Source organism: Plecotus auritus (genome assembly GCF_963455305.1).
Source record: "Plecotus auritus genome assembly, chromosome: 5".
Lineage (NCBI taxonomy): Eukaryota > Metazoa > Chordata > Mammalia > Chiroptera > Vespertilionidae > Plecotus > Plecotus auritus.
In genome coordinates, this window is record NC_137776.1 from 33,471,667 (window position 1) to 33,499,468 (window position 27,802).

Genomic DNA, 27,802 nt, shown 5'->3' on the forward strand with positions numbered 1-27,802 from the left:
CATAAAAATACTAGAGGAATCCACAGGCAGCAAAATCTCAGACATATGCCAAAAGAACTTTTTCACTGATACTGCCCCTAGGGCAATGGAAGCCAAAGAGAAAATAAACAAATGTGACTACATCAAAATAAAAAGCTTTTTCACAGCAAAAGAAAACATCAACAAAACAACAAGAAACCCCACTGTATGGGAGAACATATTTGCAAATGTTATCACTGATAAAGGTTTAATCTCCAACATCTACAGGCAGCTTATACAACTTAATAAAAGGAAGATAAATGATCCAATAAAAAATGGGCAACGGACCTAAATAGAATCTTTTCGAAAGAAGACAGAAGGAAGGCCAAGAGACACATGAAAACATGCTCAAAGTCACTAATTATCCGAGAGATGCAAATCAAAACGACAATGCGATACCATCTCACACCTGTCAGAATGGCTATCATCAACAAATCAACAAACGACAAGTGTTGGCGAGGATGCGGAGAAAAAGGAACCCTCGTGCACTGCTGGTGGGAATGCAGACTGGTGCAGCCACTGTGGAGAACAGTATGGAGTTTCCTCAAAAAACTGAAAATGGAACTCCCGTTTGACCCAGTAATCCCACTCCTAGGAATATATCCTAAGAAACCAGAAACACCAATCAGAAAGGATATATGCACCCCTATGTTCATAGCAGCACAATTTACAATAGCTAAGATGTGGAAACAGCCTAGGTGCCCGTCAGCAGATGACTGGATCAGAAAACTATGGTATATCTACACAATGGAATACTATGCTGCCATAAAAAAGAAGGAATTACTACCATTTGTAGGCACCTGGATGGAATTAGAGAACATTATGCTAAGTGAAATAAGCCAGTCAATGAAAGAAAAATACCACATGATCTCACTCATTTGAGGATAATGAAAAACATTATAAACTGATGAACAAAAAGATAGATACAGAGGCAGTAAAGCATCAAACAGACTGTCAAATTACAGCGGGAAGGTTAGGGAGAGGTGGGGGAAATAAGAGATCAACTGAAGGACTTATATTCATGCATTATAAGAGTAACCAACGGATGCAAAACATTGGGGGGTGAGGGCATGTATGGGAGTGGGGTGGGGGGGCAGTGGTAAGATATGTACACATATAATACCTTAATAAAAAAAATAATAAATAAATAAATAAATAAACATTTCAAAAAAAAAAAAAAAAAGTTGGCCAGATGCCAATTATCCATACAGGTATTCCAGAAAGAGGGAAGAAGAGCTAGAGCAATGAGCAGGCCTGGCAGGTAAAGGGGTGTGCAGTGAGCAAGTCAGTGTGGCTCTGATTGGGGTGTAGAGGGGAACACCAGGGCAAAGACTGGGGGAAGGCTGAGCCATGTGACCAAAGACCCAGTAGACTGTGGGATGGCCAGGGAGCTGACTTTTATTGGGCACCTTCAATATTGTTTCCTAATAAGGAAACTGAGACTCAGAGAACTAGACTAGCTTGCCCAACTTGTACAGGATTAAACCTCAAGTCTGTCTGGCTTCAAAGCCTTTGCTCTCTTTTTTCCTGCATTGTGCCGATGATGAACCTGGACATAATGCTATTGGTTAATGATTTTCAGACAATTTGCAAATACAATCTTAACCCCAACACCGATATATAGTGTTACCTGAACAGATCTGGTTAATATCTTCACAGTGCCATGTACATTTGCTATAAGTAAAAAGCTGACATCAGAACATTATTATTAACGAAAATGCATACTGTATTTGGATTTCACCAGTTTTTGCACTATTGCCTTCTTTCTGTACCAGGGTCCAGTTCAGGGTACCACATTGCATTTAGTTGCAATGACTTTCTTTTGACAAACACTAACACTTGAAGTCAGGAGTTGTGCTACATCCTCAGATTCTCAGTTTTGTGATTCACAATCAGATACTGCCTTGTACACTGAGAAGAAATCCTAACTAGCAGGGTGAGCAGCAAATACAGTTGGTATAATTATCTGATAATGCAGCCCAAAGAAGAATTCAAGAATCCACCCCAACAAGCTCGATTTGGCCTGTCTTACTCAGCTTGGGCTGTCATACAAAATATCAAAGAGGGGACTTAAAAAACTCACATTTATTTTTTCAAAGCTCCAGATGCTAGAAGTCCCAGAAGAAGGTGTCAGCCAACTTGGTTCCTAGTGAGGACTCTTCCTGGCTTATAGTGTTACCTGAACACTATTTTCACAGGCAGCTAGTACTTTAAGTATAAGATAAGCTGAATAGATCTGGTTGTATTTATCAACATAAATTTCTTCCATATTTAAATGTATGGCACTTAGGAAACCTACTAATAAAAACAGTGGCTTTCTTTTTAATAAACTCTTTTATTTTGAAATAATTTTAGATTTACAACGAACTTACAATGACATTACAGAGGGGGTCCATGCTCAGTGTCCTTACTTGGCCTTTTGTGTGTGTGCAGGGTAGCGGGGAGTTTATCTCTTTCTATAAGATCAGGGACCCACCCTTATGACCTTATTTAACCTTGATTACCTCCTAAAGACCTCACCTCCAAATACAGTCAAATTGAGGGTTAGGGCTTCAACATGAAATTGGGGATGGGAGACACAATTCAGTCCATAGCATAGTCCAAAGGCTGAAATTATGTAAAATCTTTACAATTCAATCTTGGCACAATATGGTACTGAAACTTACTCCATTTTGTTCAATATGTTTATGCAGGTAAAAATGTATTACTTTGTAAAACACTTGATACATACAAGGAAAAAATTTAGATTACATTTTAATATTCATTAAATAAGTTAAAGAAAATATAGTGTTATTTGAACATATGGTATAAAAGTAATGATGAGAAAAAATTTCAAAAGTGGCTATCTTATAAAAGCTGTTACCAGACATTTGCAGGTGGTCATTAGATTGTACATAGGTGTTAAGAAGATACAGCATCCTTTAGAACAATTAGTTGTTACTGGTGTGGGCTGTGAGTTCTAGAATTTACTTTTCCATACCAAGGTTATTTACTGTACTGAAATGGTACAAGTACAGACACTTCACACAGAATAAGAAAACACTGGGGTTTGTTTTGCCTTTGCTGACATAGAAACTTAACTAGCTAACTTTACATCAACTAGTGCAGAGTTGCTCCTCTTACCTGTCACTCCAGTTACTTCACACAGGGTAGCATGTTACCTGTACTTGGCTGTAAATCAAGTAGGTATGTAGTGTGTTGAACAAATGGCCATTGATGCTCTGTTTTTAGTTTGGGTGGTGGGATGAATGGTACTGCCATTAATCCAGAAAACTGAGAAAAGGAATAGATTCAAAGGAAGGAGGGAGAGAGTTTGAAATATCTCTAGGAAATCTGGGTAGAAATATTAAAATCATCTCTGGAATTCAAGAGAAAACAAGTAATATTCTAGAATAGCCATCATTTGAAAGTAAATTGAAGAGATCTATTTTTTAATTAAAGAGGGCATACCATTGTATCAGTTACGGGATAGAAAGATCAGTAAAGGGAAGAAATAATTTGGGCTTAAAACACTGCAAAATGAGTGACTAGTAGACTACAATGTTCATCTAGGAAACCTATATTTAAGAATCTTTCAGGATAAGCCAGTCAAAGAAAGACAGGTATCACATGATCTCACTTATATGTGGAATCCAATGAACAAAATACACTGACGAACAAAATAGAATAAGAAAAGAGAACCTTTCAGGGATATTTCATTGGAATATCTATTAATGTTCCAACATGTGATTTGATCACTTGTGTTATTTTCAATTACTAAAGCATTGATTCAGCAATTTTACTTGGATGAAATTCTGTTATACTCAGTCCTTAGATTCTTTTTATTGTCCCCAGCTTTATTGAAGAATCATTGGCAAATGTAATTGTATGTATTTAAAGTGTATAGTGTTATTATTTCATATACATATACATTGTGAAATGATTGCCAAAGGCAAGTAATTAAGACATTTATCAACTCATGTAATTAACTCTTTTTTGTGTGTGTGTATGGTGAGAAGACACTTAAGATCTCTCAAAAAAAAAAATCTGCTCTCATCAAATTTCAAGTATACAGTATCTTTTTTTTTAAATATATATTTTATTGATTTTTTTATAGAGAAGAAAGGAGAGGGATAGAGAGTTAGAAACATTGATGAGAGAGAAACATTGATCAGCTGCCTCCTGCACACTACCTACTGGGTATGTGCCCGCAACCATGGTACATGCCCTTGACCGGAATCGAACCTGGGACCCTTGAGTCCGCAGGCCGATGCTCTATCCACTGAGCCAAACCGGTTAGGGCAAGTATACAGTATCTTATCAGTAACTGTAGTCACCATGCTGTACCTTAGATCCTCAGAATGTATTCATCTTATAACTAAAAGTATGTAACCTTTGACCAACATCTCTCTATTCCCATCTTACCCACCAACCCCCCACCTCCAGCCCCTGGCAACCACCATTCTACTCTCTGTTTCTGTTTTTATGAAATAGGCTTTATTTTTTTTTTCAAAGATTTAACATATATATGATACCATACAGTACTTGTATTTCTCTGTCTGGCTTATTTCATTTAGCATTATGCCCTCCAAGTTCATCCATGTTGTCACAAATGGCAGGATTTCCTTCCAACAGCCAAATAATATTCCTCTGTTTGTGTGTGTCACATTTTTTAGCCATTCATTTGAGATATAGACACACACACACACACACACACACATATATGCACATATATATGTATATCACATATTTTAATCTATTCATTCATCATTGGACACTTGGGTTGTTTCCATGTCTTGGCTATTGTGAATAATACTGTAATGAACATGTGCTGGGGCTGACCAGCAGACCCTGAGTGACGGATGAACAGGTTGCTCTGATGCACGTTTCTGTGAAAAAAGAGGGCTAAGGGAATACTTGGCTATCGCCACCAAGTAGCCCTGTTTGCCTGCCTCCTTTGGCTTTTATTGTCATAACAGCTTGAACTAAAATTAACCTCTAGATACAATCAACAAGGTAAGCATCCTTGAGAAAGCACATTCTTCTACAAGGTCGGGCCTAAAGACTAAACAGATCCCTTAGTAAAACACCCGGGTGATCAGACTTGTTGGGAAAAGTCAAGGTAGGAGCTACCGCCTTCGGCAAGGTCCCCCCAGAGGCCCCCAACCTTTCTGAGAATCCTCCTTGCAGACATTCCAACCGAGTCCCGTATTCCACAAACATGGGAGGGCAGATATCTCTTAGAAGTACTGGTTCTCTTTCCTTCTAATATATACCTAAAAGTGGGATTGCTGGATCATATGGTAGTTCTATTTTTAATTTTTTGAGGAACCTTCATACTGTTTTTCCATACTAGCTGTACCAATTTACATTCCTACCAACAATGTACAAGGGTTTCCTTTCCTCTACATCTTTGCCAACATTTGTTATCTTTGTATTTTTTGTAATAGTCATCATGTGAGGTGATATAGAAATAAAGAAAGCAATCCTACTTACAATAACATCAAAAACAATAAAATACTTAGGAATAAATTTAACTAAGGAGATGAAAGACCTATACACTGAAAACTAAGACTAATTTTTTACAAGGGTGCCAAGAACACACAATGGGGAAAGGATAGTCTCTTTCAATGAAAGTTGGGAAAATTGGATAGCCTCACTCAAAAGACTCCTACACCACTATGCATAAAAACAAACTCAAAATGAATTGAAGACTTAAAGAGTAAGACCTTGGGTTTTTAAGTATATAGTTCAACTGGAATAGTTATATCCTAAAGTACAGGTCATTCTTGAGTCTAAAGCTTCAGTTTTAGTATATGGTAAAATGTAGTTGTTTTTCATTGCTCTAATGTATTTTTCCCTGCTACCAATTCTTCTTACCTTTCATTTCACATTCCTATTTGACTTTAGAAGCTCATGGAAAAGTATCAGATAGTGTGGTCTTTCTGATAGTCTTTGGGGAAAAGAGCTTCCTCCATCTTCAGCTCTATCTGGAAGCTCAAGCTGTTCATCAAAACTCTGCTGTCTGGGATTTTTCTAAGGCTGTGTAAACTCCTGTGGATTGGAGAAAGGTGCTCACGGGTCTATTCTCTATTTGCAGGTGATCCCCATGCTTCCCAGGGCATTGTGTGAGGAACTATGCAGCCTCAATCCCATGACCGACAAACTGACCTTCTCTGTGATCTGGACGCTGACTTCGGAGGGCAAGGTAACAACTTAGACTTGTGTCCATTCTACTCAGTGAGTCCCTGTTAAGTCCCTACTGTATGCCTCGCCCTGGGCTGGAGTCCCATGGTGGTAGATGATGATGACATAGGAACAGCCACCGTAGAGAAGAACATATAAGAGCTACTCTCTCTGAAAAGCTGTCAGTCTATTTGTTTGTTTGTTTCTTTATTTATTTACTTACTTTCTTTCCTTCCTCACCTGCAAATGAACACACAAGAGTAATGACTGCTTCCCACATAATAACCAGAGTGAGATTTGAAGACGAATCTGACTGAGTTGTCCCTTGTTTAGAATCCTCCTGTGGCTTCCCATTCTTTCCCATTGCAAGACCTCTAGGGTCTCCCACTCCTGTTGACTCATTTTCATCAGACAGCAGTGGCCTATTGTGGGGCCACAGCAGACCCACCCAGCAGAACAAGGAGTCCCCCACCATCTCTGCAGATTACAAAACAAAACACAACATCGATCCAGAGCCCAAAGCCAGAAGCACAGGGAGGTGTGTCCCCAAGCCAAGACCATTGGAAGGTCGGTTGGACAGGATGTGCAGGGAGATGCTGAGAGCCCTGTCTGCCATCATCTGATTTGATGGAGGCTCTTCCTATCTCTCCAGGTTACCTGGAAAACAGGTGGGTGAGACCTTGGCAGTTCTCAGAGGTTTGGGGCTGTTCCTGGGAAATGTTGCCCAATACCTGCCCTGCCACTTCCAGGATTTCTTTATCTACAAGAACTTCTGTCCCACTCATTGGGCTTTGTGAGGGGGAAAGGGAGCAAAGAGATTGTTCACAGAAGTCGGTTTAAAAATTCTAGTGAAACTCCTTCACCCAAAGTTCTATGTGGTTGGAGGTCTCTGATGTATCATTGCCAAATATGTTCCCTCATACAGTGGGCTCCCTTTGCATTTTGTTGATAGTTTCTTTTGCTGTGCAGAACAGACTGTCTTGACTCCATTGTATGCTCTTGCCTCCTTTGTCAAATATTAATTGAGCATAATGGCTTGGGTTGATTTCTGGGGTCTCTGTTCTGTTCCATTCGTCTATATGCTTGCTCTTGTGCCAGTACCAAGCTGTTTTGATTATGGTGGCTTTGTAGTATAACTTGAAATCTGGTATTGTGATTCCTCCAACTTTGTTTTTCTCAAGATTGCTGCAGCTATTCGGGGTCTTTTTTATTCTGTTTAATTTTCGGAGTATTTGTTCTAGCTCTGTGAAGTATGCTGTTGGTATTTTAATAGGGATTGCATTCAATCTGTCGATTGTCTTGGGTAGTATGGACATTTTAATGATGTTGATTCTACCAATCCATGAATACAGTATATTCTCCACTTGTTTATATCTTCTTCTATCTTTTTTTTCAACATCCTGTCATTTTCTGAGAACAGGTCTTTTTACCTCCTTGGTTAAGTTTATTCCTAAGCATCTTGATTTTTTTTTTAGTTTCTCTGAGAATTCATTATTGGCGTATAAAAAAGCCATCGATTTTTGGGTGTTGATTTAGTATCCTCTTACATTGCCAAATTCACTTATTAAATATAATAGTTTTTTTCATGGAGTTTTTACGGTTTTCTATGTACAATATCATATCATTTGTGAATAATGAGAGTTTTACTTCCTCCTTTCCAATTTGGATGTCTTTTATTTCTTCTTCTTATTTGATCGCTGTGGCTAGGACTTCCAGTACTATGTTGAATAATAGTGGTGAAAGTGGACATCCCTGTCTTGTTCCTTTTCTTAGGGGAAATGGTTTTAGTTTTTGCCTGTTGAGTATGCTGTTCACTGTAGGTTTGTCATATATGGCCTTTATCACGTTGAGATATGCTCCCTCTATTCACACTTTGCTGAGGGTTTTATCCAAAATGGGTATTGGGCCCTAGCCACTTTGGCTCAGTGGATAAGGCGTTGGCCTGTGGACTGAAGGGTCCCAGGTTGATTCCAGTCAAGGGCACATACCCGGGTTTGTGGGCTTGATCGCCAGTAAGGGGTGTGCAGGAGGAGCCAATCAATGATTCTCTCTCATCATTGATGTTTCTATCTCTTGCTCCCTCTCCCTTCCTCTCTGAAATCAATTATATATATATATATATTAGTTATATATATATAGTTATATATATATTTTAAATGGGTGTTGGATTTTGTCAAATGCTTTTTCTGCGTCTATTGATAAAATCATGTGATTTTTGTCTTTCAATTTGTTTATGTGATGTATCACGTTTATTGATTTGCAAATATTGTACCAGCCTTGCATCCCTGGAATAAATCTCACTTGGTCATGGTGTTTGATCTTTTTAATATATTGCTGGATCCGATTTGGTAATATTTTGTTGAGGATTTTAGCATCTATGTTCATCAGGGATATTGGCTTGTAATTCTCTTTCTTTGTAGTGTCCTTATCTGGTTTTGGAATTAGGATAATGCTGGCCTCATAAAAAGAGCATAGAAGTGTTTCTTCCTCTTGGATTTTTTGGAATAGTTTGAGGAGTATATGTTTTAGTTCTTTGAATGTTTGGTAAAACTCCCCTGTGAAGCCGTCTAGAACTGGGCTTTTGTTTACTGGGAGTTTTTTTACTACTGCCTCTATTTCATCATTTGTTATTTGCCTATTCAGGTTTTCTCCTTCCTGATTCAGTTTTGGGAGATTGTATTTTTCTAGGAATTTGTCCATTTCATCCTCATTGTCCAGCTTGTTGGCTTATAGTTGTTCATAGTATTTTCTTACAATCCTTTGTATTTCTGTGGTGTCAGTGGTTACTTCTCCGCTTTTGTTTCTGATTTTATTTGTTTGGGTCCTCTCTGTTTCTTTATGAGTCTGGCTAATGGTTCATCAATCTTGTTTATCCTTTCAAAGAACTAGCTCTTGATTTCATTGAATTTTTATATTGTTTTTTTAATCTCTATGTCATTTATTTCTGCTCTAGTCTTTATTATTTCCTTCCTTCTACTGACTCTGGGCTTTTCTTGTTGTTTTCTTTATAGTTCTTTAAATTGTAGGATTAAATAGTTTATTGTTGATTTTTCTTGTTTTTTGAGGTAGGCTTATAGTGCTGTGAACTTCCCTCTCGAGTGCTTTTGCTGTGTTCCAGAGATTTTGGGTTGTTGTGTGTTAATTTTCATTTGTTCCCAGGAAGTTTTTTATTTCTTTCTTGATCTCGTTGGAAACCCATTCATTGTTTAATAGCATGCTATTTATCCTCCATGTGTTTGAATGTTTTGGGGCATTTTACTGTAGTTGATTTCTAATTTCATTCCACTGTTATCTGAGAAGATGCTTGATAAGATTTCAGTCTTCTTGAACTTATAGAGACTTGTTTTGTATCCTAACATGTGGTCTATCTTTGTGAATGATCCATGTGCACTTTAGAAGTATGCATATTCTGCTGCATTGGAGTGAAATGTTCTATAAATGTCAATTAATTCCATCTGATCCAGTGTGTCCTTTAGAGTCACTGTTTCCTTGTTAATTTTTTGACTAGAAGATCTATCCAGTGAAGTCAGTGAGTTGTTAAAGTCCCCTACTATGATTGTACTGTTGTCAATCTCTCCTTTAAAGTCCTCTAGCAGTATTTTTATATATTTAGGTGCTCCTATATTGGGTGCATATGTGTTTACCAGAGTTATATCCTCTTGTTTGATTGATCCTTTTAATATTATGTAATGACCTTTGTTGTTAAGATTATTACAGATGTCCCTCTTTTTTCCTCCCATGTTGCCCCTCCACCCGGTTCCCACCCCACTCTAGGCCCTCGCTACCCTATTGTCTGTGTCCATAGGTAATGCATACATGCATATAAGATCTTTGTCTAATCTCTTCCCACCCATCTCCACCCCCTTCCCTCTGAGAATCGTCAGTCTGTTCCATTTCCATGCCCCTGATTCTATTCCATTCACCAGTTTATTCTGTTCATCAGATTTTCTATTCATTTGATTTTTAGATTCACTTGTTGATAGATACGTATTTGTTGTCACTTTGTTGTTCATATTTTTTAGCTTTTTCTTGTCTGTGAAGCTCTTTACCTGACGGTCAATTCTTAATGATAGCTTTGCTGGGTAGAGTATTCTTGGTTGTAGTTTCTTGCTATTCATCACTTTGAATATTTCTTGCCACTCCCTATGGCCTGCATAGTTTCTGTTGAGAAATCAGCTGACAGTCATATGGGCACTCCCTTCTAGGTAACTAACTGTTTTTCTCTTGCTGCTTTTAAGATTTTCTCTTTTGCCCTTGGCATTTTAATTATGATGTGTCTTGGTGTGGTCCTCTTTGGATTCCTCTTGTTTGGGGTTCTCTGTACTTCCTGGACTTGTAAGTCTATTTCTTTCCCCAGGTAGGAGAAGTTTTCTGTCATTATTTCTTCAAATAGGTTTTCATTCTCTTGCTCTCTCTCTTCTTCTGGCACCCCCATAATTCGGATGTTGGTACACTTGAAGTTGTCCCAGAGGCTCCTTACACTATCTCATATTTTTGGATTCTTTTTTCTTTTTGCTCTTCAGGTTGGGTGTTTTTTGCTTCTTTATATTTCAAATCATTCATTGAGTTGACTCTTGGGATTCTCTAATGTACTGTTGAATCTATGTATATTATTCTTTATTTCAGTCAGTGTATGCTTAATTTCTGACTGGTCCTTTTCCATTTTTTTTTTTTTTGGCATTCTCACAGATCCTTGAAAGTCTCATTAAGTTCCTTGGAGGTTTCTAGAAGATTCTTGAGTAACCTTATAACCATGGTTTTGAACTCTATATCCAGTAGTTTGCATTCTTCCATTTCTTTCATTTGTGACATGTTTCTTTGTGTCCATGTTTTGGCTGCTTCCGTGTGTTTGTTTCTATGTGTTGGGTAGCTGCTAAGTCTCCTTGAGTTGATAGAGTGGCCTTGTGTAGTAAGTGTACTATAGGGTCCAGTGGCTTAGCCTCCCCAGTCACCTGAGGTGGACACTCTTGGTACACCCCTTTGTGGGTTGTCTGCACAGTTTTGTTGTAGTTGAGCCTTGATTGCTGTTGGTGTCACTGGGAGGAATTGACCTTCAGGCCAATTGGTTGTGGAGACCAGCCGTGACTACAGTGGGAGAGCTACTGTGCAGGAGACACTCTTATGGAACAGGACTTGCTTCAGTGGAGCTTTGGTGCTCACTGAGTATAACCCCTTGAGTGTGTCGCTTATGGATGTGACAAGTTTGATCGATCCTGGTATCTACTCACCTAGCTCCATCCACTCTGCTGTTCCTCTGTCAGAGCACAAGGTGGGTGGCTCCAAAGGGACTTTTATGCATTGGCCCTTTAAGAGGGTCCTGAATTTCCAGCCATCTCTCTCTGGCAGACAGCTACCCCACTGTTTTTCACAGCCAGATATTATATGGATACCCTTCTCAGTTTTGGTGTTCTCTGCCGTGGGGCCCACTTCGGGAATTAGACCCCAGAGTTCTCAGTGGCAACCCCCACAGCTGAGATTTCTCTCCAGAACTTCAGCTGCTGTCTATGGGGGCTTGGCCAGCCCTTTCACGCCTCTACCCCTCCTACCAGCCTCTATGCAATCTCCATTTTTCATGCTCAGGTTATCAGGGTCCTCTCCAGCGTGTCTCCATTGATTATTCAGTAAGTTTTTCTGTATTTTAGTTGTAATTCCAGTTTGGATCTATGAGCATGTCTGTGCAGCATCCATTTACTCCACCACCATTTTTAATCTCCTGCTCTTGTGTTTTTGTTATTAGCCTCTGCTGTCCATTTAAAAGGCAAGACAGACCCTAAGCTTTCAGAAATAAGTATTTGTTTTTTATCTATAAGGTGAAGAAAGCAATTGTGTAGCAAAGTCACTTGGGGAAGCTTAGCGCAGTAGATAGTGTGTAAGTGAAGATGAATGTGGATTGGCAGTGGCAGGAGAAGCAGCAGGCCTTGTTGGAAGGATGAGATTCAGGGGAAGGGTGGAGACTTTGGAATCACACTATGGGGAGCCACAAGTGTCAATCACTTGTGAATTGTAGGTGTAAGGTTCCTCTGAAGTGTCATGAGAAAGGTGACTTTTAGAAAGATTAGTGCTGCATCATTGTGTGGAATGCCTGGCAGTTTAAAGATGAATTAGATTTGCACAAGGTCTTTCAATAATCAAGGCAAAGTGAGAACAGAGAAGTGTTGAATGTCAGCAAGCATTCCCTAAAGAGAGGGAATAAATGAGACAAATAAATGAAAGGTGACTCTAGGAAAAACTAGTTCCCTCCCCCAAACAGAAACAACTGTAAAAACTCAAAAATGGACTAATGATTAAGTAAGCTATGGCTCCAACTCAGTGGAATGTTATGCAATTACTAAAATTGTTGCAAAGACCATGTAAGAACATGGGAAATGTGTATGCTGTAAAATTAAATGAAAGAAAAAAGATATTTAATTATAAAGAGGTTCCAAATAAAGATGGAGGATCAAGTACCCACATTTGCTTTCATTCCCTCCCAAAACCTCACTAAAACAACAGTGAAGAGATTTTTTTAAAGACATAAACCCACAAGGACAAAGAGAATGGGAGAGGAGACAACGGCAACAACATTTTGGAAGCTGGGAAGCAGATGGATGAGTGGTAACTGACTTAGCAGTCCTGAGAAAGCTGAATCCTGTGCCAGCCATAGAGAAAGCCAAGAAACAACCCAATTTACACAGCAGAACCCTAAGGAAATTTAGAAACTGACAGCACCAGGTAACTCTTTAAAGAGGGAAAGAGGTGTGTGAAGAGAAGACCAGCTCTATTGATTGAAAGTTTATTTAAAAGATTGCCCCTTCCATAATTTCGAAGAAGACCAGAAATTTACTCCCTGGGCAGAATAAAGTAAAGGTTGTTTGAACTAGGGGACACTTGATGGTGTGGTCCCTTAGCAGAGGTTGAGTAAACTCTGGCACACTGAATGTTAAGAGTTCCAGCTTTCTTTTTCTAGTCAACCCCAGAATTCCAGTAGCTGAGTCTATACCCTGAGTCAGGAGGTGGGAAAAATTTTTCTCTGAGGAATCTGAGTAGTGAAACAGATTTAAAGATAATAACCTCAGGATTGCTGAATCAACAGCCCAGCTGTATCTCTCTATAGTAAAGCTTATAGACAATCAGCTCCACTCACACAAGCAGAACATTTTAGGACTTCACAAAAAATCAGCCTTTTAGTATTTCACTTTCATGTATGAAGAGACAACCAAGAGGAAAGCCTCTAACATGATATAGGAAAACCAAAGCAAGCAAACAGAAAAATAGCAACTAGAACAAGACAGACTATACAAGGAAACAAAACTATTGTTTACATCCTAAGAGAATTGTTTAAAAGAAAGCATTTATATCACAAGATCTAAATACTTTTAAAAATAAACATTTGGGGGATGGAGGGAAAGCTCTTAGAAATTAGAAACATATTAGAAAAAATAAAGACTCAAATTTCTGGTTAAAAGATTAAATTGAGGAATTGTCCCAGAAAGAGAAAGAAAAGGTAAGAAAATTATAGGACCAGTCCAAGATGCCCAACATCTGTTCAATAAATATTCCAGAAATAGAGAACAAAACAAACAAACAAAAAAACAGAAGGGAAGGAAATAATTCAAGGAAGTGCCTGACTAGAGGGTTGACTTTTTATACTGAAAGAGCCCACTGTCCAGCACAGTGGTGGAGGCACATCCTCACCAAGCCACATTGTCCTACAATCTCAGAACACTGAGAACACAGAAAGGTCCTTTAGGCTTCTAAGAGTTAAAAGGAAAAAATGTCACACAGAGTAGATCAGAACTCAAACTAACTTAAGGCTTTTCTATTAAAACCCTAGAAACAAGATGACAGCGAAGCAAAGCTTTCTAATTTCTGAAAGACTATGATTTCTATGCTAAAATTTTGTACCCAGTTGAGCTGTCAATAAAATGTGAGAGTAGAAAAGGACATTTTTATATATGCAAGGTCTCAAACAAAAAAAGTACCTCGCCTAACCAGTTTGGCTCAGTGGATAGAGCGTCTGCCTGTGGACTGAAGGGTCCCCGGTTCGATTCCGGTCAAGGGCATGTACCTTGTTTGCGGGCACATCCCCAGTGGGAGGTGTGCGGGAGGCAGCTGATCGATGTTTCTCTCTCATCGATGTTTCTGACTCTCTGTCCCTCTCCCTTCCTCTCTGTAAAATATCAATAAAATATATTAAAAAAAAAAAAAGTACCTCTTATATACTCTTTCTCAAGAAGCTACCAGAAGATGTGCTTCACCAAAATTAAGGAGTAAATCAGGAAGGAGGAAGACATGGGATTTAAGAAACAAATAAACCAACACAGGAAAGAAGTGAAAAAATCACCTAGATCACAAGTCGACAAACTTTTCCCATAGAGGACTAAACAGTAAATATTTTTAGCTTTTATAGGCCATTTGGTCTCTGTCGCAACTACTGAACTTTGCTCTTATAGTAGTAAAAAAAAAAAAAAAAAAAAAAAAACACAAAAAAACAACAACAATACATAAATGAGTGAGCATGGCTGTGTTCCAGTAAAACTTTACTTAAAAAACAGGTGGCAGGCTGGATTTGGCCCACACGCCCTAACTTGTTGACACCTGTCCAAGGTTATGGTGAAGAAAGTTGCTGAGATATAGCTCTACATGGTGTAGAAGGCTCTAGGAGAGATATCTTTGAGAAAATGAAATAGTTAAAATATTTGTGTATCTGAATTTCTTGAGAGATGATTTAGACTGGCAGTTATCAAGCTTTTTGGTCTCAGAACCTATTGCATTAAAAAATGATTGAGGACCCCAAAGAGCTTTTATGTAGCTTACCCTATTAGAAATAAAAACTGATTAAATTTTAGATATTCACTTATTTTAACTAAAATAAATCCAATTCATTATATATTGATATAAATAACATTTTGTGAAAAATAACTATTTTCTAAAAATTAGGAGGAAAGTTTTTTTTACATTTTTGGAAATTTCTTTCATGTCTGTCTTAGACAAGACATTGAACTGGGTTCTCACATGTACTTCTATATTCAATCTATTGGGATAAGTTCTTTTAGTTGAAGTATGTGAAGAAAATCTGGCTTCAGACAGATATGTAGTTAAAAAAGAAAGGAGTGTCTTAATAGCTTTTTTCAAATAATTGTGGATATTTGTTTATATTACACAAGAATTTAACAGTAATCTCTTTTTTTTTTTAATATATATTTTATTGATTTTTTTTACAGAGAGGAAGGGAGAGGGATAGAGAGTTAGAAACATCGATGAGAGAGAAACATCGATCAGCTGCCTCCTGCACACCTTCTACTGGGGATGTGCCCGCAACCACAGTACATGCCCTTGATCGGAATCGAACCTGGGACCCCTTAGTCCGCAGGCTGATGCTCAACCACTGAGCCAAACCGGTCAGGGCTAACAGTAATCTCGTAATGTCAAATGCAATCTAGAATCTGAAACCATATCTGCTATGGACTGAATTGTGCCTCCCTCCTCCCCAAATTCATATGTTGAAGCCCTAACCCTGGATGTGACTGTATTTGGAGGTAGGGCCTTTAAGGAGATGATTAAAGTTAAATTAGGTCATGAGGACGGTGCCCTGATAAAAATGATAGAATTAGTACCCTTATAAGAAGAAGCCAGAGGTCTTACTCTCTCTCCCTGCCATGTGAGGACATAGTGAGAAGATGACCTTCTGAAAGCTAGGAAGAGAGCTCTCACCAGAAGCTGAATCAGCTGGCACCTTATCTTGGACTTCTAGCGTCCAGAAATGAGAGAAATATCTGTGATTAAGCCACCCAGTCTGTGGTATGTTGTTATGATAGCCCTAGCAGACTAATACAATATCAATTGATTTTTTTTAACTGGGTTATATTATAATCTATTGGTCTGTCTTACACTCTGAATGGATCTTTTATGCATGATTTTTTATCATGTATTTAGAAATTTAGATCATTTAGAAAATATTGGTTTGTTATACTGATCTTCTAAATGTGGACACATTTCATTATATGATATCAAGAAATCACATTTGTTAATATTACTACTGATCTTAGACAAGTCTTTTAGGAAATATGTGTAATATGTGTCAGATACAAGGTTTCCAAAATTCTAATTTTCGTGAAAGTTCAAATTTTATCATTGGCAATAAATAATGTCAGTTGTTTTCCTTGAAGTGCCAAGTAATCATAGTTTGTGTGTCAGTTGTTCCTTCAAGTAAAAGTGATATTCCATAAAAAAAAGCAATCAGTTTAGCTCACAACTCAGTTATATAAATGCTTTTCCTCAAGATAATCATCATACTTCGGCATGCAGAATAAGTGATAAAATAAGCACTAAAGGGTTGAGACATAATAAAGTTAATAACTTTTACTGCTTCATCAAAAACATTCTTAAGTGAACTAACTGTTTTTCCCTGAGCGTGTGAAGTGTGATGAGTTTCCTGACCACTGGTTCCCTTTGTTGCAATGGCCGGATTCATGCCAAGGCAACAGCAGTTTTCCCTACCAGTGCTTTTGTACCATCGGTGTAAATGTCAGCATACGGAAAAGGGCAAATAATACCTTAGTACTATTATGAAAATAGTTTTGACCTTAGGGGTCCCTGAAAGGGTCTCAGAGACCACCAGGAGCCCACAGACCATGAAAACCACTGTTCTATACAGTTGGTAGTTTGGAGTGGATCAATGTACATAGTATATAGAAAAAAAAAGCAAATTAAAACAAGACAGTTATTAAATTCAGTGAAAATAAAAGTTGTATAGGAAAGAAAAGTAACACTTAGTATCTACATAATCATAATAGTTAATGCTGATAGTTTATTATGTAACTTTATTGGGAGGATGAGGGCCTGGAACAATTATGTGGGTTTGATTAGGGGAAGGGTGTATGTGGAAAGAAAAATAAATTCTCTTCTTCTATAGTGAAAAGTTTGTGAATAATGTCTAAAACTAAAAATCAAGAAGTAGAAATCAAGCAGGCTATACAAAAATATGAAAGTAATGCCAGAATAATCTGATCTGCTGAACGAGGTGAAAGTGATTACCCCGTGGGCAGGACAGAAGAGAGAGAGGGACAGAGGGCTACTGTTTCCATAGCAAGCTTTTAAAACTATTTGACTGTGTGAACTATGGATACTTCAATCTTCTCATTTTTATTTTGTAAAATTTCAAGCATACAATAACCCCACCATCCCTGCTTCCAGACTCAACTATATCAACATTTTTTTCTTTGCTAAAGTACTTTAAAATAAACACAGACATCATGTCATTACACTCATACATATTTTTATATGTAATTCTAAAAAATGTGGACACTTTCTTATGTAAGCACAATGCTGTTAGCACACCTAACAATATGCTAGTGCTTTGGTGTCATGTCCAGAATCCAGTCCATAATTACATTTCCTGGATTGCCTCCAATTGATTTGTCCGGACTGGCATCAAAACAAGCTACACACATTACATTTGGTTTTGACAGTTCCTTTATATCTGATAATAGATTCCTTTGTGAGAGTCAAGAAGCAAACCTGATCTGAAATATGAAGAAGGAATTGTGAAGACAGTATGCCAGTAATCATATTTTGGTGGGGGTGGGAACATGCATGGGGAAAAAATGAATGGAAAAAGACCAGAAGGAAATAAAATAGAATGCCAATAGTGGTTGTATTTGAGTAGTAAGACTATGAGTAATTTTTTCTACCTTTTTTGTGTTTTCTAATGTTTTTTGAAAACACATATTACTTTTATATTTTAACAAATGCTTGTTTTTGCAAAAATTTAACTAAATAGAAAATAAAAGCCCATAGGAGAAAAGTAACTTGAATCAACAGAAAAGAACGATGAATCTGAATTATGCCTGCCAGGGTCAGACCCAAGGAATAAAAAGCTGCCTGATCTAATGAGCTTCTAAAATATGAGGGTCATAAAAGAAGCACTAGAAAGAGGCATTCTGAAGGCTCAATTGGTCTTTAGGGTTTCTGTTGGAGGTAGTGTCTGGTAACCAAGCCTTCTGGCATGAGGGGCCTATAGAGCAGGTGTGAAGTAGGCACAAGGTCCAGGAGGGGATGCTGGGCCTCTGTCAAACAAGCCAAGTAGGAAGTGAAGGGATTTGGACTGGGAATAGTTGTGGAACCACTAACCACACTTATTGTACTGTGGTCATCCAAGCACCCTACCAGACCAAATAGCACATGGGGAGTTAACCTGGTTGGTTAGTCCAGGGGTGTAGTGACCAATGAGTAGCTCTTACAGCAGGGGTGGGGAGCCTTTTTTTCTGCCAAGGGCCATATGGATATTTGTAACATCATTTGCAGGCTATACAAAATTATCAACTTAAAAATTAGCCTGGCCCTAGCCAGTTTGGCTCAGTGGATAGAGCATCGGCCTGCGGACTAAAGGGTACCGGGTTCGATTCTGGTCAAGGGCACATGCCCAGGTTGTGGGCTCAGTCCCTGATAGGGGACATGCAGGAGGCAGCCAATCAATGATTCTCATCATTGATGTTTCATTCTCTCTCTCTGAAACCAATAAAAATCGTCAAACCTCAGAGGGAACGTAGGGAAGGATGGGGGTAAGGGAGAGAGATCAACTAAAGGACTTGTATGCATGCATATAAGCATAACCAATGGACACAGACACCAGGGGACTGAGGGCATGAGCTGGGGGGAGGGGTCAAGAGGGGGATAAGGACACATACGTAATACCTTAATCAATAAAGAAAATTAAAACAAAGAAAATAATTATTTTTTTAAAAAATTAGCCTGCTAGTCAATCAGTGATTCTCTCTTATCATTGATGTTTCTCTCTCTCTCTCTCTCTCCCTCTCCCTTCCTCTCTGAAATCAATAAAAATATATATTTTTAAAAGTTATCCTGTTATATTTGGTTAAACATTTAATTAACTCCTAATGTCTTGTCAAGGCCAGACCAAATGATTTCTCGGGCCTTATGCAGCCCAAGGGCTGGACATTCCTCACCCATCTTACAGTCAAGATGCATGAAATGGGGTGGGGATGCGGTGGGGGGCAGGTGGGAGGGTTAGGGAGCCAGCAGGCCAGTAGGGACCCTGAATAATTGAGGAGGAGGGTGGCCAAAGCCTGAGGCTGGGTTGTGTGTAGTGATGGTTTGTGTGTAGTGATGGTTTGTGTGTAGTGATGGCTTCTAAGCCCTGGAACTTAGGAATCGGAGCAGGGCCAACAGCATCGTACCTCTGCTACATGGTGCCAGTCTCACCTGGAGACGAAGTGGAGAATGTTTTGTAGTTTTCCTTAGCCTGCGGGAAGTCTTATTTTCTGGAGTAGGCATGGTCAGCTATAGAAAGGATATTTTTATTTAAATACCCACTAGGTTTTTTTAAACATCCAGCAGAAAATCTTGGTCATACATGCTTTCATTAATCCAGCACCCAGATTTTTAGATCAGTAAATTCTGAAGGATCTGTTTTTGGCATTTTTCTCACATATTAGTGGTGAGGGCATTGTTCTCTGATCTAGATATTTGTGACTATATATTGTCATATGGAAAACAAGCCCAACTGAACCTTGTGCTTTGTAAGCTCCAACTTGGGTACCATGAAATCCACTTCGACCATGTTAGTCCAGTGCCCTTGTTATATTCTGAACACCTCTGGCACTCTGTCTCACTTGGCACTAAGGTCCTACAAAACAGAGACCATACCTAAGTGCCCCACTCATCAGAGGCATCTTAATTTTAAGTAACTTCTGTAAAAACATCTATCTTACATTTTAAAGGAGGTCAGAAGCAATGAATCTGACTTGATAACTAAGTTCTTTGATCTTAAAACTGTAATATCTCAGGGTCACAGTTCGGAATACTGAAGGAAGTGTCTCACAATTATAGTAGCTCTTCACAGCTTGCCTTTCTAGCAATATCCCTGCCATTGCTCTTTCTAAGTTAGAATGTGAGGGTATACTCCAGAAGTTGCCCACTTCAACCTTAATCAGTAACAACAATCCTATTTCAGCCGTTTACGTATCCAAAAACCACAATGTCATTATTGACTTTGATCTTTCTCTCACCTCTTACATCCAATCCACCAGTGAATCCCCTCGGTTTTATCATCTAAACTACCTCTAGAATCTGTTCCTTTCCTTACCACTACCAGCATTGTCACCTGGGTCCAAGCTACCATCCCCCTGGTCAAGGGCACATGCCCAGGTTGCAGGCTCAATCCCTGGTTGGGGACATGCAGGAGGCAGCCAGCACTGGCTTCCTAACTGTTCTCCTGGCTTCTACTTCTGCCCCACTCATTTTCTCTCTACTCAGCAGTCAGAATGATCCTTCTAAGTTAGAAATTAGGTATTACGTCTCTTAAAAAACAAACAAACACAAAACTCTCTAGTCTCTTATTCAGAAAAAAATCTAAAAAGTCTTCACATTGGGATTTTTTTTTTCCTTTTCTCCCTGTCTTCACTGCTAGAAATGCATGAACTACAGAGTCTGCTTGGGACTAGAGTCTCTTCTCGCTTCCTAGAGCATCTCTGCTTTGGGAAAAGCTGGTTTTTATTGCATAACTGAGCTCTCCACTATGTAGCAGCTCCCCACTCCAGCTTCCATGACTTGACTTCACTCAAGGTTGCACTTTCCTAACTGCCACCTTAGAACATCCTTCAAGTCTCTCCATTCCTTGGAGGTCTAGGAAAATCTTTCCTGTCCCTGCCTAACACCCACCATTTTGAATATTGGACACTGTAGCGGAACTACAATGTCTTTCTTTAGCTGGACCTTCAATGTGCTACTTAAGAATTCTTTTATTGCCAGTGTAGCTGTTTCAAACTTTTATTCTTGACTCCAGCCTTCAACTTGGTCTTCCACTCCTCTTTCCTTCAAGATCCACCATTCCCCCAGGAGACTTTCAGTTCTCCTTGGAAATCAGGGAAACCAGCCAGCTTGATCTGCTGAAGTCCCCACTTAAGAGAGTCAAAATTCCCCTCTGCCTTTCCTCATCCCTTCACCTCTTTTCATTCAGTAAAACATCTCCTGCTGCAGCCTGAGTTCAAGCCCCACCTTTTCTAGATCTGTTACCGGCATCAGCATCTTCCAAACCACTTAGACTCTCAGCCTCTGGCCTGCTTCTCATCTGCCAGATCCCAGCAGTTCTAAGTGCTAGCAGCTCTACCTTTGCAAAGTGTCTCTAGTCACTCCTCTCTTTTCTGTCACCACAGTCACTGTCCTACTCAAGTCCTTGTCATCCTCCTCTGGAATGGCTAAGAGAAACTGTTCAAGTCCTCTCCCCAGTGGTGTTAGATGACTTTCTAAAGCTGAATCTGGTCTCATTACACTACTAGAGGCCCAGTGCGTGAAATTCATGCACTGGGGGGGGGGGGGGGCGGGGGGGGGAGGGTCCCTTCAGCCAGGCCTGCACCATCTCCAATCCGGGACCCCTAGGGGGATGTCCGGCCGCCTCTTGCAATCTGGGACTGCTGGCTCCTAATGGCTCGCCTGCCTGTCTGCCTGATCGCCCCTAACCTCCTCTGCCTTGCCCCACACCCAGGACCAGGATTCCCTCCTCTAGCCAGTCGCAGGCATCCAAGACCCAGGCCGGCTGCAACCACAGGGAAACATGGGTGGGTGGCTTCACCTGGACCACAGCCTCAGGCGCCCCGGACCGCAGGGCGAGCAGCTTGTCCCTCTCCCGGGCTGCAGGTGCAGACACAGCCGCTGGCACCTGGGACTGCTGGGACCGTGGGGCATGCGGATTGTCCCACTCCTGGGCCGCAGGCGCAGTTACTGGCACCCAGGACCGCGGGGCGTGCAGCTGTCCCTCTCACGGGCCGCAGCCTGGCTGGTCCCCATTCCTCTCTCGCAAGCTCATTGTGCCTGGCTGGTCCCCATTCCTCTCTTGTGAGCTCATTTGTGCTTGGCTGGTCCCCATTCCTCTCTCACGAGCTCATTTGTACCTAGCTGGTCCCCATTCCTCTCTTCCCAGTGTTGAGCGTCTGAGCCTTTATAGCGTGATGGCGTGATGACCATTTGCATATTAGCTCTTTATTATATAGGACTAGAGGCCCAGTGCACGAAATTCCCTCAGCCCAGCCTGCACCCTCTCCAATCTGGGACCCCTCGAGGGATGTCCGACTGCCCATTAAGGCCCGATCCCACCACCGGGATCGGGCCTAAACAGGCAGTCGGACATCCCTCTCACAATCCAGGACTGCTGGCTCCCAACTGTTCACCTGACTGCCTTCCTGATTGCCCCTAACCGCTTCTGCCTGCCAGCCTGATCACCCCTAACCACTCCCCTGCCAGTCTGATTGATGTCTAACTGCTCCCCTGCCAGCCTGTTTTCCCCTAACTGCCCTCCCCTGCAGGCCTGGTCACCCCTAACTGCCCTCCCCTGCAGGTCTGGTCTCCCCCAACTTCTCTCCCCTGCAGGCCTGGGTCCCTCCCAACTGCCTTTCCCTGCAGGCCTGGTCGCCCCCAACTTCCCTCCTCTGCTGGCTTGGTCACCCCTAACTGCCCTCCCCTGCAGGCTTGATCGCCCCCAACTGCCCTCCCTTGCAGGCCTGGTCCCTCCCAACTGCCCTCCCTTGCTGGCCATCTTGTGGTGGCCATCTTGTGTCCACATGGGGGCAGGATCTTTGACCACATGGGGCAGCCATCTTGTGTGTTGGAGTGATGGTCAATCTGCATATTGCTCTTTTATTAGATAGGATAGAGGCCTGGTGCATGGGTGGGGGCCAGCTGGTTTGGCCTGAAGGGTGTCCCGGATCAGGGTGGGGGTTCCCTTGGGGCGTGCGGCTGCCTGGGCGAGGGGCCTGTGGTGGTTGTCAGGCCAGCCACGCCCCCTGGCGACCCAAGCAGAGGCCCTGGTATCTGGGGTTTATTTATCTTCTACAATTGAAACTTTGTAGCCTGGAGCGGAGCCAAGCCTTCTGCTTGCTCCGTGGCGGCAGCGATTTTTGGGGGGATTTATGTATCTTCCATAATTGTCTCAAGGATTCACAGCAAAATCAGTGTCCATGGTTCAGTCTGCTGTTACCTTGAAGTGACCGTAGGGAAGCCTCTAATTGCCTGGGGCCTTCATTAGCAAACTGGGACACAGGGGACCAAGAACACAGCAGTTTTCCAAAGACTCCTCTGGTCCCCAGTGGTCTTTATATGCCTGAGATAAAGCAAGTCTGTCCTGCTTCTGCTAAGGACTAGAGATGGGCATTCTGGTAACTTCTCTATTACTCTCAAGAAGCAGCCTTTGAAGCTACTGCCTCTCACTGGAGCTTCTTGGGCAAGACTCCCATTGTAGTGCTCAAGGATGATGCAAAACAGTGTATTTCTTTACCACTAACTGAAGCCCCAAGTCACACAATGGTGCTCATGAACTTTGGCTCTGTGAGCTGGCTGCAGACACCATGATGACCCCGGAAAGCATATTATTTTATTTTTCACATTTCATAGGATTTCCATGGGTGGCAGCGGCAGGGAGAGCATGGGAGGCAGTGGAGTGAACCTCTGTGGAGGAGTCATGAGAATCATCGATTCTTTCTGACGTGAGCTGTGGAAGGTCCTTCTCAACTCCCAGGATAGGGCTAAAGAGGGCTGAGAAAGCTGCTGTGGATAAAAATGCCTTACCAAGGGGAATGCCATTCTAATTAAGCAGACCAACTCAACAAAGAACTGCGAAAACAGATATGCAATTCACTTTATGAAATCATTTCTGAGCATTTTAGAGGGTTACATGCCACTGTGGTGTGGAGGGGGAAGAGATTAGTTAACAATGGGCTCTGCTTATAAGGATGTTAAACTCTAATGGGACAATAGATCTGTGTACAAATGGCTCCCAAGTGCAGATGACAGGTGCTGTAGGGATGGAGAGGCGGGAAAATGGGTTCTGACAGGGAGAATGGGGCCCTCCTATCTGAGCACCTTTGTAGGCTGTCTACCCTGCACCATTCCCAGACTACAGCAGGGGCCCCCAATCTTCACTCCCTCGAGGCTTGCGAGTTAGTGGTTCTTATAGTCCTACTAGTAGCCCTGCGCACGAATCTGTGCGCCAGTAGCTCGCTGCCACCCTCCAGTAGTTCTCCGCCCGCTGCCCCACCCTCCTACAGCTCTCCCTGCCCCCTCCATAGCTTGCTGCCCTGCCCCCTCCTGTAGCTCTCTGCCACTCGCTTGTAGCTCACTGCCCCACCCTCGCACTGATCCGTGATCTGGTCGTTACGCTTCACGGTGTAACGACCATTTGCATATTACATCTTTATTATATAGGATTGGGAGCAATTCCCTCACCTGGGGTTTGGGTTTTAAGTCTCCCACTTCCTTCATGACCTGACTCTAAAAATCTGTTCCTCTTTCCTGTCTTCAATATCTCCTTTTCTATTTGCCTTCCCATACAGCCTACAAACAAACTCCAATCTCTCTCATCTATTTATTTAAAAGAAAACAAAAAACAGGAAAAGAACCTCAAAATAATTCTTACTACAATGGTGATATGCATTCACAGCAGAAAACTTAAATACAGGTGGGAAAAGGAGAAGAAAAAGGATCTCCTATAAATCCACCATCAGGAGAAAATTATGACCTGTTTCTATTTCAGTACATATGTAGTTGTATTGAACAGAGCAAATATTTAATGACTAATCACTAAATGAATGAATGAAGGACTAACAACAGTTTCATGGAAGAAGTGGTATTTTAGCTGGATCTTAAAGAATAAGTAGGATTCATAGTGGAGGAGATGAGGGAAGAACAGTCTAAGAAGAGAGAAAACCATATGCAAAGTCTCAGAAGTGTGAGGACAAATAAACCCTTCAGTGGCAAGAGTAGGGGCTTAGGGGACTAGAGAATGGTGGCAGATGGTCATGTAGTAGTGGAGGAGTCGGTGAGGTCTTTGAATATCATGCTCTGGAGATTGTCATGCTGTAGAAGGATGATGAGCAATCCTATCCTATCTAATAAAAGAGTAATATGCAAATTAACCATCACTCTGCTACACCCACAAGCCATGCCCACTGGCCAATCAGGAGCGAATATGCAAATAAATTCAACCAAGATGGCTACAGCCACAGAGAGCAGGAGGGAGGCTTGGGTTTCCCTGGCAATGGAGGAAGCCAAGCTTTCCGCCTGCCCTTGCTGGCCTAGGCTTCCACTCAAGGCTACAAAGTTTCAATGATAGAAGATACATAAACCAAACAGAAATGGCAGCAGCCACGGAGCTGGAAAGAGCAGGAGGCTAGGGTTGCCCCTGGTGATGGAGGAAGCCAAGCTTTCCACACACCCTGGCAGGCCCAGGCCTCCGCTTAAGGCTACAAAGTTTCAATTATAGAAGATACATAAATCTCCCCCAAAAATGGCTGCCGCCACGGAGCAAGCAGAAGCCTTGGCTCCACTCCAGGCTACAAAGTTTCAATTGTAGAAGATAAATAAACCCCAGATACCAGGGCCTCTGCTTGGGTCACCAGGGGGCGTGGCCGGCCTGACAACCACCACAGGCCCCTCGCCCTGGCCGCCGCACGCCCCAAGGGAACCCCCACCCTGATCCGGGACACCCTTCAGGCCAAACCAGCTGGTCCCCACCCATGCACCAGGCCTCTATCCTATCTAATAAAAGAGTAATATGCAGATTGACCATCACTCCAATACACAAGATGGCTGCCCCATGTGGTCAAAGATCCTGCCCCCATGTGGACACAAGATGGCCACCACAAGATGGCCAGCAAGGGAGGGCAGTTAAGGGTGACTAGGCCTGCAGGGGAGGGCAGTTAGGGGTGACCAGGCCTGCAGGGGAGGCAGTTAGGGGAAAACAGGCTGGCAGGGGAGCAGTTAGACATCAATCAGGCTGGCAGGGGAGTGGTTAGGGGTGATCAGGCTGGCAGGCAGAAGCGGTTAGGGGCAATCAGGAAGGCAGGCAGGCAAACAGTTTGGAGCCAGCAGTCCTGGATTGTGAGAGGGATGTCCGACTGCCTGTTTAGGCCCGATCCCGGTGGTGGGATCGGGCCTAAATGGGCAGTCGGACATCCCTCGAGGGGTCCCAGATTGGAGAGGGTGCAGGCTGGGCTGAGGGACACCCCCATCCCGTGCACAAATTTCGTGCACCTAGCCTCTAGTTTATTTATAAGACTGTCCTGCTAAAAATGATTTTTAATCATCTTTTCTCCTGCATTTTAATAGTTATTAATAGTGAACTTGACTTAAATCTTAAGGACTTGAGCCCTGAAGTTAGTTAACAACATAACACATCACTTTGATGGGTGTCTTTAAGAAAAGCTGGACCTCTGTTCATGAGAGCTGGTTTAGGTTGGTCTTGTTGAAAGGCTGGTTCTGCCCTGCCAGTGTCGCTCAGTGGTTGAGTGCCAGCCTATCAACCAGGAGGTCATGGTTCGATTCCCAGTCAGGGCACATGCCTGGGTTGTGGGCTTCATCCCTGGTGGGGGTTGGGGGGGGCATGCAAAGGAGAGCTAATCGATGATTCTCATCATTGATGTTTCTATTTCTCTCTCCCTCTCTGAGATCAATTATATATATAATCACCTATATAATAAAAGAATAATATGCAGATTGACCATCACTCCAACACACAAGATGGCTGCCCCCATATGGTCAAAGATCCTGCCCCCATGTGGACACAAGATGGCCACCACAAGATGGCCAGCAAGAGAGGGCAGTTGTGTGCGATCAGGCCAGCAGGGGAGAGTAGTTGGAAGGGACCAGGCCTGCAAGGGACGACAGTTGTGGGAGATCAGGCCAGCAGGGGAGGGTAGTTGGGAGGGACCAGGCCTGCAAGGGAGGGCAGTTGGGGGCGATCAAGCCTGCAGGGGAGGGCAGTTAGGGGTGACCAAGCCGGCAGAGGAGGGAAGTTGGGGGCGACCAGGCCTGCAGGGAAAGGCAGTTGGGAGGGACCCAGGCCTGCAGGGGAGAGCAATTGGGGGGGACCAGGCCTGCAGGGGAGGGCAGTTAGGGGTGACCAGGCCTGCAGGGGAGGGAAGTTGGGGGGGAACCAGGCCTGTAGGGGAGAGCAGTTGGGGGGACCAGGCCTGCAGGGGAGGGCATTTAGGGGTGACCAGGCCTGCAGGAGAGGGCAGTTAGGGGCAAACAGGCTGGCAGGAGAGCAGTTAGGCATCAATCAGGCTGGCAGGGGAGTGGTTAGGGGGTAATCAGGCTGGCAGGCAGAAGCGGTTAGGGGCAATCAGGAAGGCAGGCAGGCAAACAGTTAGGAGCCAGCAGTCCTGGATTGTGAGAGGGATGTCTGACTGCCCACAGGTATCAGGCCTAAACGGGCAGTTGGACATCCCTCGAGGGGTCCCAGATTGGAGAGGGTGCAGGCTGGGCTGCAGGACACCCCCCCCTCCCGCCCCGTGCACGAATTTCATGCACCGGGCCTCTAGTATATATATAATTTATTAATTTTTAAAGAGAAAGAAAAGCTGGGATTGAGCTAACATCACTGGTCTTAGAAATCTGCTTTTGTGTTTCCTGTGTCTGTCTGAAGCCAGTCCTCAGAAGGCTTTCTCCGTGGTTCTCCAACATTTCCCACCCTCTCCCCCACCTTTAACTTCCTTCCCTAGTTCCTTAGACCTCCCAGCCTAACTACCAACCTGAGATTCCCACTGCCCCTCCCCACCCTCATGCAACTGTCATGGTAAAAGGAACACTTTTCCAGGGTTGCTCAGGCTTGGGGCCTCACCCACTGTCA

General features: G+C 42.3%; 1 protein-coding gene across 2 annotated transcripts in view; it reads left to right on the forward strand.

Annotated features, from left to right (window-relative positions):
* DIS3L2 (DIS3 like 3'-5' exoribonuclease 2) overlaps nt 1–27,802 on the forward strand; it is a 344,024-nt gene that overhangs the window by 238,651 nt on the left and 77,571 nt on the right. For both annotated transcript variants that reach the window (XM_080669267.1, XM_080669268.1), the window contains one exon: nt 6,098–6,205. In XM_080669267.1, the coding sequence (XP_080525393.1) occupies nt 6,098–6,205 (108 nt within the window). The remainder of the gene's footprint in view (nt 1–6,097; nt 6,206–27,802) is intronic.